Here is a 13,619-nt window from a genome sequence, read left to right on the forward strand (position 1 = left end):
AAGTACTCATCAGATTTCAAAGACTTAGAACAGAAACAGAATATTAACGATCTCATTGATGATTTTTTTTCCTATTGATATGTCAAAACGATAATATTTTGTATATAATGGTTTAAATAAATACTAAAATTAATCTCAACTTTATCTTTTTGCTTTTCACAATATACTTTTATTGACCAGACCCAGGTTCAAGCCCCTTGTTGAGAATGTAGATAATGTGTTCTTTCATCAGGAAGCTCTTGGTGATTTTAGGGGCCACTGATCCCTATTAGATTTGTTAGTTGAGAGAAAGGTGTTGAGAATTGGTGATATTCTAACTCTATCATTTATTTTTTAAAAAATATTTTTTAAAGATGGGATCGGGAGGGAGACAAACTGTAAGATACTCTTAATGTCACAAAACAAACTGAGGGGGTTGGGGGTAGGGGGGTAGGGAGAGGGTGGTGGGGTTATGGACATTGGGGAGTGTATGTGCTATGGTGAGTGCTGTGAAGTGTGTAAACCTGGTGATTCACAGACCTGTACCCCTGGGGCTAATAATACATTATATGTTTATAAAAATTAAAAAAATATTTTGTTTATTTATTTGAAAGCTAGACTATAAGTACAAGCAGAGGGGAGGGACAGAAGGAGAAGCAGACTCCCCTGCTGAGCAGGAATCCTGATGTGGGGTTCCATCTCTGGAACCCAAGTCATGACCTGAGCAGAAGGCAGATGCTTAACCAACTGAGCCACCCAGGCGCCCCATTTTTAAATTTTTAGTTGGACTTTCACATTTCGCTTCATCTCTCAGTGGTTACCCATGGTTTTGATCATGTAGGAAATGTGGGCTAAATGTTTAATTCTTATTCAGCTATCTTCCAGATAATGACTTGGTTTCTTATCATCCACTAAAGTAATAGCATATGATTATAAACTCATGGATTTAAACATGTACGATATGCTTCCATCTATTGCTATTAGGAATGTTATTGAAAGCCCAATTGTCCCATCTTTGCCAGTGGAAGCCCCTTCAAGTGGGCTCCTGGTCTCCTAGTTCTTGCCGTACTGGTCTTTGAGAGTTTCTTTGCCATCTGATGTGTGAAGATGTTCAGGGCTTATCTTGTACATTTCCGGATCTCCAGATCTGGAGTGAACCATTTCTCTAAGAAATTCTGTCTCAAGTTAGTGGGGAATTTATTTTAAGACCATAGTCTGGGCATTGGAGATGTCTGTGACTTTGGGGGAGGCCATTGTTTCTAGGCTTTTCATTGGTGAGAGACGGAATAAGTTCATATTGATGCTTCCAGTTAAATACTATAGGCTTCTGCTTGCCCCTTTTAGACTGTAGCCATGTTTCTTTCCTTTTGTTCCACACTGAGTCCTAGTTCTCAAGGCCTGATACGATGTTAGAATTAAAATATCCCTCACTACTCAGTTGCTTTAACTTTATAGTTTCAGAATAACAATGATAATACTACTATAATCAATTATGATTATTGAAAACAGTAATTTGGGGGGTACCTGGGTGGCTCAGTGGGTTAAACCTCTGCCTTCGGCTCGGGTCATGATCTCAGGGTCCTGGCATCGAGCCCCATATCTGCTCAGTGGGGAGCCTGGTTCCCCCTCTCTCTCTGCCTGCCTCTCTGTCTACTTGTGATCTCTGTCTGTCAAATAAATAAATAAAATCTTAAAAAAAAAAGAAATCAGTAATTTCTTTGCACAGGTGCTCTGATTATCTCCTCCTTTTGAAAATAATTATTATATCTACGTTATCAGAACACATAGCCATTACATATTATGCTGTCTCCTTCTTGCCCTCCCCCAGTCTCAGCACTGTAAATAAATAATCTATCTGAGGCTTACAACTAGTCCTTACACTGATGCCTCTCTGGTTATTTTGGTTCTTGGAACCTCATTCTCCTAATAGAGTCTTCAGAATGGCCTCCTAGGAACTGTATTTCCTGCTGTTCTTGCCTGTTGGTAAGAGTTAGTATGTACCCTTTATATTTAACAGTCACTTTTGGGGATATAAAATCCTGGCCTGTCATTTTTCTTCTGGGAGTATCTTTATATGATACACTCCATTTTTTTCTCCCTGACACAAGTGGCTGCTGTTGAAGTCTGACAATAATCTTGTTGTTGTTGTGGTTGTGTTTTGCCTGGATGCCCGGAAGGTTTTTTCTTTTTCACTAAAATCCACTAATTTAAAAATGTGTGTTGATGTTGGCTCTCCTGGGTTGATAAATTCAGTATTGGAATGTGTCTTTTCAACACAATTTCAAATCATTTGACTTCAAGAGAAATCTCTGAATTATATATTAAGATAATCACTTTGAACTTTTCCTGGTTTTCATCCTTACTGATAACAATTTCACATTTTTAACAACCTGAGTGATATTTGATACTGCTGTTTCTTTGTAATATATTGACATCCTATTCTTCTGCTCCATTTTTAATAGGCACAGGAATATTTTCAGTTCCTACGAAGATGCCTTTGTCATAAACTGAAATCCTTATCTCTTGTCTCAGCAACTTTCGATACTCTTGATTGCCCACTTTATTTTTCACTTTTTAAAAAAGATTTTAGGGCGCCTGGGTGGCTCAGTGGGTTGAGCCGCTGCCTTCGGCTCGGGTCGTGATCTCAGGGTCCTGGGATCGAGTCCCGCATCAGGCTCTCTGCTCAGCAGGGAGCCTGCTTCCTTCTCTCTCTGCCTGCCTCTCCATCTACTTGTGATTTCTCTCTGTCAAATATAAATAAATAAAATCTAAAAAAAAAAAAAAAGATTTTATTTATTATTTATTTGACAGGCAGAGATCACAAGTAGGCAGAGAGGCGGGCAGAGAGAGAGGAGGAAGCGGGCTCCCTGCTGAGCAGAGAGCCCGGATGGATGCGGGGCTCCATCCCAGAACCGTGGGATCATGACCTGAGCCGAAGGCAGAGGCTTCACCCACTGAGCCTTCCAGGCGCCCTCGATTGCCTGCTTTATAATACGGGTCACTGTCCTTCTCACCACCCTCCTTTCTCCTTCCATCACCCAGTTTTCCCAAGCAGTGCCTTTGCTTCTGTATTTTCATACTTGGTGACTTTTGTATCCTGTTTGGGAATCTTTCTTGAGCCTTCACGGAAGGCTTCGCCTGTGGAACTATTCTAAAAGCTGAAAACCAAGAAAAAGCATTTCCGTTTTAAGTACTGTATAAATATTGTTTATTGCACGGCCATATGGCAATTTTAATGTAGAATTCTGGCACCCCTGAAGGATCATGTTCTTGGCATCAGAGATCAAATGGTCTTTTTTACATTGGACCAGCCATTCAGAATCATTCTGAATTTTAATTTGAATCCTAACTGAACCTTAACTTTTGTTTTCTTCCTGGAATTTGATTCCCCTTCTATTTTCTCATAAAGTATTTTCTTGTTAAGAAACTGTTTTCATTTAAAAAAAAAAAAAGAAAAGAAAAAATAAACTGTGTTTATTTCCTTAACCTGTATCTCTGATACTTGTAGCTGCTCAGTAATTCCATCTATTTATTGAAATTTATTGGAATTTACTGGAAGCACTTTCTTCTTGGATCTCACTGACTCCTTAAACTCATTTAATCTCATTGACTTTTAATCCTGATGCTCAGTTCTCATATGGAGATAAAGCGTACCCTTCAATTTATCTTAAGACTTTATTTATTTATTTATTTGACAGACAGAGATCACTACTAAGCAGAGAGGCAGGCAGAGAGAGAGGAGGAAGCAGGCTTTCCACTAGGCAGAGAGCTGGATATGGGCCTAGATCCCAGGACCCTGGGATCATGACTTGACCGAAGGCAGAGGCTTTAACCCACTGAGCCACCCAGGCGGTCCCCCTTCAAAATTTTAAGACACGAAGGGCCTTCTATTTGCCAGAACCACACAGCATAACATATAATGTCTTTTCTTTACCCTCATGGCTCTCCCATGAGATTGGTATAATATTGTCATGAGGGACTGGCTTATCTGAAGATTAGAATCTCTCCTCAAGACAACCTAATAGTTGGTGTGCCTGGATGGCTCAGTTGGTGAAGCAGCCAACTCTTGATCTCAGCTCAGGTCTTGAACTCAGGGTCATGAGTTCAAGCCTTGTATTAGGCTTGATGCTGGCTGTGAAGCCTACTTGAAAGAAAAATAAAGAGAGAAAGAAAGAAAGGTAACCTAGTCATTAACAAAAGAAAGAAAGAAAAGAAAGAAGGAAAGAAAGAAAGGTAACCTAATCATTAACAGTAGTAAACAGCAGAACTAGGATTTCATCACAATACATTTTTCCACCCACTACATCCTTTTCCAGCCCATTCATGACCTCATATTCTCTTACAAACCCCATGTAAGGAAAACATTGCCAATCAAATTAATATTACACAATTTCAGAGTTGTAACGGGATCTATAGAAAGAGTTCAGATGTTTGCTTTAATGGCAGGTAGATGGCCTGTCCAGGGGGCGTGTGGTTAGTTAGGGTGGACTCCAGGCTTCATAAGCCAGGCACGGTGATTAAGTCGGGCATTAGACCTCTTGGGTTCAGGTCCTGGATCCATGCCTACCTGGCTCAGACCCTGGGCAAATTACTTAAGTCATCTGTAAGACAGGCATCTCCCTGGTGGGGTTGCTCAGAGGAGTAAATGAAATAATCCACAGGAAGTGCCCAGCTCAGCAAGGTGCAGAGTCAGAGCTCACAACACGTCATTACGTACTTTGAGGCCGGGGTTTTTCCTCATTCGCAGCCTTCCCATCCACATGTCGGTCAGCAGCATCTGGCTACAGGTGTGAGCAATGAAGTCCCGGTGTTTGGCCGCCACCGCCAGCTTCAGGCAGGTGGAGTTGCTCCAGTTCTTGAGCTCATAGGTCAGCAGTTTCATGGCGATCTGCTCATCATGCTTATAGGACTGGTCTAACAACTCCACTGCAAGCTGGCCGAAGTCTCTGGAGGGAAAGAAACCAGCCAGGGCTGAAGCTGCAGTGGCCACACACTCTTTGTTAGAGAGACGTGTCCACAGGGACATCATGGAGCCACAGGACTCAGAATCCTTGATTTCCAGTATTCTGCGGTTGGGAAGCTCATGGGGTATGTCCCCAGATGGGAATGGCTGAGACCAGGGCTCTGTGTTCAGTCATGTTGGGGGACTGACTGCTCCTGCTGCAAATGGACTTTAAGTTGTTTTTTTTTTTTTTTTTTTAAGATTTTATTTAATTGACAGACAGCGATCACATAGTAGGCTGAGAGACAGGCAGAGAGAGCGGGGAAGCAGGCTCCCTGCTGAGCAGAGAGCCCGATGCGGGGCTCAATCCCAGGACCCTGGGATCATGACCTGAGCCGAAGGCAGCAGCAGCTTAACCCACTGAGCCACCCAGTGCCCCTGCAAATGGACTTTAGAATGACACCACATTTGCCCTCAGGTCTCTTGGAAAAGGGATGGAGACAGAAAGGGGAGCAAAGTCCCTGTGACAACGGAAGTCAGAATATGGCTACCTTCTATGGAGTGTACGGGTGGACTTTGCAGGGGAATACCAGGAGGGCTGGTAGGTCTAGGTAAGGTCCTGTTCCTTGACCTAGCTTCTGGTCATACCAGTATGTTGTTTGTGAACACATAGGTTTGTATGGATGCCTTTCTCTGCACGTGAGCAATTATTTCAGTAACACAGTGGTCACAGGAGAATCCAACACTCAGTGCAATGAGAGAGACAGGCTCTAGTTGTCACTGGGGCCTAGAGCAGCCAGGACCCCGTTGTTGGAGGTGGAGGATGGGACATTAAGGGGAGCCAAGCTGAGGAGAAGGAGAAGTTGAACTACAAATATACAAATTTTTTTTAAGATCTTTTAAAAAAAATTATTTACTTGAGAGAGAGTGAGCGAGAGAGAGAGCACAGAGGGAGAGGAAGAAGCAGACTCCCCACTGAGTTGAGATCCCAAGACCCTGGGATCATGACCCGAGCTGACGGCAGACGTTTAACTGACTGAGCCACCCCGGCACCCCTGTAAACATAAAACTTATTCCATTTTCTGCATGACATTCCAATACTCAATGGCAGTCATAAACATTCCCTGTTCCTTCAACATTTTTCATGGAATGTTAAGATAAAGATAAAGTTCCAAAGTGATCGCCCTTCACGAAGTTTTTGTTTCTCCATTTTTTGTAAGATTTCATTCCAATGATGAGCTGAAGATACAGAAGGGAGGAATTATGTGTGGGGGAATGGCCTTCCCTGTTCCCTGTAAAGGAATGCTTTCTAGCCGCAGATCCTAAAGGTGGTAGGGTGACATATCACCATGAGAATCCTCCAGGAAGCAGAGGGATGGTGTTTACCAACCCACTGAGACAGGGGAATACCGCCCTATTTCTTTAGATAACTTTGAATTCCCAATATTTAGAAATCTAGTGATTTTGGAAATCACTTTATCTAATTTTATTAGAAAATAAAAGCAGGTCGCCTCAGAAAAGAAAGATGTTAGATGTTGGCAGAGTTGCCTGTGTAGGCCTCAAGTTCCTGGGTCTATAAAGTTGTATTGGGACTTCTTGGTTTTGGTTCTGCACGTAAGCGGCTTGGAAGTGACCAGTCTGTCCTCAGAATAAGTGAAAAGCTGCACAAACTGAAAATTGACAGCCCTTCTAAACCCATCAGAGAATTGAGATCACAGCACACACTGCTGCTCCCAAAACTGCAGAGACAGACAGAAAATAAGTCAGTGTGCCCTGTTTCTTAACAAGGCCTGCCAGAAGAAGAGTTAGCCATAGACTAACTTACTGGGGTATTATGAGAGCCTAATTGTCCTGGGAGAAGGGAAATACCCAACTGCAGGATCCTCTGGCTGTCCTGTCCCACCTAAATGAGAGAGGGAGCACTTGGGAAAGTCAAATTGAGAGGTAATGTCACTAGAGTTGTACTCCTCTGTGTGTTTCAGTGTGGAAATCTGTTTCACTGTCTTTGCCTTAACATTATGTTTCCATAGTTCCCATGAGAGGGCAGTAAAAAAAACAAAACAATGGCAGTCTAGAAATACCTCAGAGAAACAGAAGGAAAAATATTGGCATGATGGACAAAGTGATTTATGACCAAGCTTTCAACATAATGGGACTTAAGTGAGAAATGCATTTGCCACTCTCCCCCAAGGGGACAGATCCTCAGGACAATAGTCACTCCCAGTTCTTAAACTCCCTCGAGACACTCACTTTGAGTTGTTGTCCAGATCCTGGGAGATATCGTCCACCAGCTCGCTCTCGGAGGACTCGTGGGCCATTGACTTGTACAGCTTACAGGCCACAAGGGCCTTGGCCATGCTCTCCTCGCCTCGCTGCCAGAGGAAGACCGCCATTTTCTGACGCTTCATCAGCACGGCCCACACCATCAGCTCGTGGAAGGGGTACTGGAACCGACTCACGGCAGGGTCATCCACGTCGATGTCAATCTCTTCCTCCTTCTTCTTCTTTTTCTTCTTCTTCCCTTTGGCTGGAGGCTCATCATCCTGAGGGGAAACAAGCACCTTTTTTCACGGTTCTGTCCTAAGTGCACAGCAAAGGATTGCATGACTACCAAAAAAAGGAAAACCCCTTTGTCAGCGGTAATAAAGAGATTTTGTAAATATATCTGAGGTTCCCAGTCAGTATATTAATTCTTGTGGAAAGAAGGACATGTCTTTATTATAATAAGGAAAACACCTAAACACAAAATAGACTGAAAAGGCATGCTAGAGTTTGATGACTTTATACATCTGGGTTGGCAGGTGTTTGTTTGTTTGTTTGTTTTCCCACAAGCCTTTAAAAATTGAGGGGATACAAATAGCAAGTATAATGGGCATGTGGAAGAACCCTCTTACACTGTTGGTGGGAATGCAAGCTGGTGCAGCCACTGTGGTAAACAGTATGGAGGTTCCTCAAAAAGTTAAATATAGAGCTACCCTATGACCCAGTAATTCCACTGCTGAGCATTTACCCAAGGAAAACAAAAGAACTAATTTGAAAAGATACACGTATCCCTATATTTATTGCAGTATTATTTACAATAGCTAAGATGTGAAAGCAACACGTGTCCATCAACAGATGAATGAATAAAGAGGTGGAATTTACACACAGTGCAATATTACTCAGCCATAAAAACGTATGAGATATTGCCATTTGCAACAACGTGGATGGACTTAGAAGATATGATGCTAAGTGAAATAAGGCAGACAAAGTAAGACCAATACCACATGATTTCACTTACACGTGGAACCTAGCAAACAAAACAAACAAATAAGCAGACAAAGAAAAATCCCAGACTTATATACAAACAAAAATCTGGTGGTTGCCAGAGGGGATGATGTGGAGGGATGGGTGAAATCAGTGAAAGGGATTCAGGCGTACAAACTTCCAGTTATAAAATAAGTAAGTCATAGAGGTGGAAAGTACAGAATAGGCAATATAGTCAATAATGTTGTAGTGACATTGCATGGTGACAGATGAGGATAACGCTTATTAGGGTGAGTGCGGAGAAACATATAGGATTGTTCAATCAGGGCGCCTGGGTGGCTCAGTGGGTTAAGGCTCTCTGGCATCAGCATCGGGCTCTCTGCTCAGCACGGTGCCTGCTTCCTCCTTTCTCTCTCTCTGCCTGCCTCTCTCCCTACTTGTGATCTCTGTCAAATAAATAAATAAAATCTTAAAAAAAAAATGAATTGTTGAGTGAGTCTTATATGGGAAACTAATGCCACATTGTGTGTCAAACATACTTCAATAATAAATTTTTGAAAAAGCCTGAGGACATGCTACAAAACTGAAAGAAGGAATACACTAAAACACAAACAGCATCACGGGAGAGGTAAAGTTTATTTTCTTGGGGAAGTCGCCCAATATCAATGTCAGACATAGGTGACCAGAGATGAATAGGACAATGTAGAAGGAGAGAGAGAAAATTGTTGTAGGTTTTCCCTCTCCATGTTTAAATGAGCTTTGTCCTTTCACGTGTGTGGTGCAGAGGGAAGGCCAAAATTTCCATTTCCTCAAGGGATGATGAGGGACTGTTCTGAAAATAGAACAGGATCCAAAAGAAAGGTGGGCCATGACAGGGAGAATCGGGGTGAACCTGGGAGCAAGATTAATTAGATGGGCTCAGATTACTGCAGGCTAAGACTTCAGTACTCAGCGGTATAACAGACATGGATATTTATTCCTTTGCAAACAGCTTTCCCATCAATTACCTACACTTATTCTTCAATGACTCAGAGATTGTGAATTTCTTCCATTCCCTCAGATGAGGAAGTTGTGGCCCCAAGTCTGAATAACTTGCCCATATTCACACAACTAGAGTGGCTGGGTTGGAGGCCTGGCCCTCCAATTCTTATCATTTCAGTGTTCCAGAATTCATCGTTTATGCATCACACCCAGTGCTCCAAGCATACCTGCCCTCCATAACACCCACCACCAGTCTCACCCCACCCCCCGTAAAACTGTTATAGTTTCTTTCTTTCTTTTTTTTTTTTAAGATTTTATTTGTTTATTTGACAGACAGAGATCACAAGTAAATAGAGAGGCAGGCAGAGAGAAGAGGAAGCAGGCTCCCTGCTGAGCAGAGAACCCAATGCGGGGCTCGATCCCAGGACCCTGGGATCATGACCTGAGCCGAAGGCAGAGGCTTTAACCCACTGAGCCACCCAGGCATCCCTGTTAGAGTTTCGTCATGAGTTGTAACATTTCTACTGAAACTGCCATACCTTGTCCTGGATTTAAATGTTTTTGTTCTAATTTTCTAAATGGTCACAGTAAAACTATAGTCACAGTAATTTTGAGGATGTTGTTCTATATCTGTTAAAAATTGCCACATACAAAGGACATGAACAGACACTTCTGCAAAGAAGACACCCAGATGGCCAACAGACGCATGAAAAAGTGCTCCACATCACTCGGCATCAGGGAAATACAAATCAAAACCACAATGAGTTACCACCTCACACCAGTCAGAATGGCTAAAATTAACAAGTTAGGAAATGACAGATGCTGGCGAGGAGGCAGAGAAAGGGGAACCCTCCTACACTGTTGGTGGGAATGCAAGCTGGTGCAACCACTCTGGAAAACAGCATGGAGGTTCCTCAAAAATTTGAAAATAGAGATACCCTATAACCCAACAATCGCACTACTGGGTATTTACCCTAAAGATACAAATGTAGTGATCCGAAGGGGCACGTGCACCCGAATGTTTATAGCAGCAATGTCCACAATAGCCAAACTATGGAAAGAACCTAGATGTCCATCGACAGGTGAATGGATAAAGAAGATGTTGTATATATATATAATGGAATACTATGAAGCCATCAAAAGAAATGAAATCTTGCCATTTGTGACAATGTGGATGGAACTAGAGGGTATTATGCTTAGCGAAATAAGTCAGAGAAAGACAACTATCATACGATCTTTCTGATATGAGGAAGTCAAGAAGCAATGTGGGGGTTTGGGGGGGTAGGAAAAGAATAAATGAAACAAGATGGGATCAGGAGGGAGACAAACCATAAGAGACACTTAATCTCATAAAACAAATTGAGGGTTGTGGGGTGGGAGGAGTAGCAAGAGGGTGGTTGGGTTATGAACATTGGGAAGGGTATGTGCTATGGTGAGTGCTGTGAAGTGAGTAAACCTGGCGATTCACAGACCTGTACCCCTGGGGCTAATAATACATTATATGTTAATAAGTAATAATAATAATGATAATAAAAAACATTAAAAAAAGAAAAAAAATTGCTCCATAGAAATTTAAAAATAAACACAGCTTTCCTTTCTTTTCTTTTCTTTCTTTCTTTTTTCTTTATAGGTCATTTGATACAAATTTTTTCTTTTTTAAAAATTTAATTATATTTATTTTTTTTAATTTTATTTTTTTGGTGTTCCAAGATTCATTGTTTATGTACCACACCCAATGCTCCATGCAATACGTGCCCTCCATAACACCCACCACCAGGCTCGCCCATTCCCCCACCACAGAGTCCATAGTCTCTCAAGGCTCATCTCCCCCTTCGATTTCCCCCAATTCACTTTTCCTTTCCTTCTCCTAATGTCCTCCATGTTATTCCTTATGTTCCACAAACAAGTGAAACCCTATGATAATTGACTGTCTCTGCTTGACTTATTTCACAGCTTTATTTTCAAGAATATACTAAGTTAGCCCTGCATCAGGCTCCATACTGGGAGCGGAACCTGCTTAAGACTCTGTCCCTCCCTCTGCCATTCTCCAACTCTAAAAAATATATATGTGTGTGTGTGTGTGTGTGTGTATATATATATATATGTATATATATATATTCTTAATATTCTTCTAAGAATATTATATATTCTTATATATTCTATATGTATATATTCTTAAAATATATATATATTTAAGAATATACCAAATTAAATAAAAATCCACAGATGGTAATGAAATGTTATAAAACAGAAGCCCTTTAAGCCTACCTTTCAATAATACATAATTCCAAAATACTAATTGCATAAAAATTCTTTTAAAATAGTTTTAAAATTGCTAGAGAGAGGATATAACAAACAAGGAGTTAATTTTCCTAAACTGCTACAAAGCAACAAGAAAAAGAGAAACATCTCAATAAAATAAGAAAAGATATGAACTGGAAGTATAAAGAGAAATGGACACATCCACTGTCACAGTAAAGAGTCCCTGAATGTACTTCACTTCCAAATGAACTTTAAAAAATTCCTAAATATGGAAACAAATTAAATTACATAATTATCAATTTGATCTGACAGCTAAATATAAGAAATGTTTCTAACAAACCAAGAATGCACATGTATTTCCACCATACATGGATCATTAACAAAACCCCACCAGGCATTATACCCCAAGTCCTTTGAGATTTTCTATCTCAACAGATTCCACTACAAATCACATAGTTGACTTATCAAAACTGTCGGATAACAACAGAGGAGTCTACATCTGGAAAAATTTAAATGCACTTCTGGATTTTAAATGCTCTTGGATTAGGGGTGCCTGGGTGGCTCAGTCAGTTAAGTGTTTGCCTTGGGCTCAGGTTATGAACCCAGGGTCATGGGACTGAATCCCTCCTGGAAAAATCCCTGCGCAGTGGGGAGTCTGCTTCTCCCTCTCCCTCTGACCCTCCTGGTCACCCCTCCCACCTCTGTTCTCTCTCTCTCTCTTCCAAATAATAATAATGACTTTAAATGCTCTTGAATTAAAGAGGAAATTATAAACAATTTAGACATAAATGACAATGAAGGTTCTACTTACCTAAACATGTGTGATATGAAAACAATGCTCAGGGAAAAATTTATACCTTTCATATGTTTATTGCAGTAAAGGGAAGATTGAAAATGAGTGAAACTCCCATCAAATGGAGTCTATACAAACAATACGGTAACTGTAGAAAGTATATGGAAGGAATGAATAAAAATGTAGGAGATGCTAATAAGAACAAATCGGAAAAAAATAAAGTTGTTTGATACAGCAAAAATACCATCAAATATGTAGAACAGTTTGGTTAAGAAAAAAACAATAGAAGATATAATTTTAAAAAATCAGAAGGGCATACAATTAAGATATTAAGGAGACTGAAACAATATAATGTAAAGATTTATACCAATGAATTTGAAAATCTAGATAAAATAAATTGTTTTCTAGGAAAGTCTAAAGGTTTTATCTATTTATTTGAGAGCAAGTGAGAGAGAGAGTATGCACAAGCAGGGAGGAGGGGCAGAGAGAGAGGGAGACTCAGACTCCCCACTGAGCAGGGAGCCGAGTGTGGGACTCAATCCCAGGACTCTGGGATCATGATCTGAGCCAAAGGCAGATGCTTAACCAACTGAGAGACCCAGGTGCACCCCTCCTTTTAAAAAAAGATTTATTTATTTATTTGTGAGAAAGAGAGAGAGAGGGAGCAAGCAGAGGGAGCAGCGGGCAGAGGAAGAAGCATGCTCCCTGTTGAGCAAGGAGCCTGCTCCCTGTTGAGCAAGGAGCCTGATGTAGGACTTGATCCCAGGACCCTGGGATCATGACGTTTTCTAGGAGAGTCTAAATGACAAAAATGGACTCCAGAAAATAGAAAGCCTGGGTGGACTCATGAAATGGTTTTGAAGGTGGTGAAAGATATACCTCTTAAAAGAGAAGAGGGTCTAGGCTATTTGGGCGAAACTTCACCCAAAAGATAAACCCTACATGACGTAAAGAACGCAAGAGAATAGGAAATTATAGAAAGTTCCATATTGCAGTCCTTGTAAGACCACAGCTCCATCAACAATGGTGTAACAATGTTAAAATCAGTCTTCACTGTGAACACAGAATTGACACCTTCTACCCTGAGTCCATATAGTAATTGGGATGCTATTTAACTCATGAATATATTTGAGAAGAATCTTAACAATAGTCTTAATTTGCTGTGATATGGTATTCTTCCATTCATGTACACATTTTCATGTCTAGTGCTTTGTTCTTAAGGTTCCTTGTTAAGCTGATTTCTGGGTGCTTCTGTTCTGTTGGGAGAGAACTTTAATTGATTTTCCTGAATTTTCTAGACACAAAATAATATTTTTTGCTGTAATAATTTTTCCTTTCTTTTAAGTATTCTTTTAAAGTAATTATTTTCTCCCCTTGAGGCTTACTCTTTCTTTAACATTTATTTTTTCATGTGGT

The 13,619-nt window shown here is 40.8% G+C and overlaps 1 protein-coding gene across 1 annotated transcript in view; it reads right to left on the reverse strand.

Moving 5' to 3' along the window:
- Positions 1-13,619, reverse strand: part of TRPM1 (transient receptor potential cation channel subfamily M member 1) — a 95,605-nt gene that overhangs the window by 37,613 nt on the left and 44,373 nt on the right. The window contains exons 17-18 of the mRNA XM_045070417.1: positions 7,172-7,464; positions 4,697-4,925 (exon numbers count right to left, since the gene is read on the reverse strand). Of these exons, the coding sequence (XP_044926352.1) occupies positions 4,697-4,925; positions 7,172-7,464 (522 nt within the window). The remainder of the gene's footprint in view (positions 1-4,696; positions 4,926-7,171; positions 7,465-13,619) is intronic.

The sequence above is a fragment of the Mustela putorius genome, unplaced genomic scaffold (assembly GCF_011764305.1).
Source record: "Mustela putorius furo isolate JIRA1106 unplaced genomic scaffold, ASM1176430v1.1 tig00003972_pilon_pilon_pilon, whole genome shotgun sequence".
Classification (NCBI taxonomy): Eukaryota; Metazoa; Chordata; class Mammalia; order Carnivora; family Mustelidae; genus Mustela; species Mustela putorius.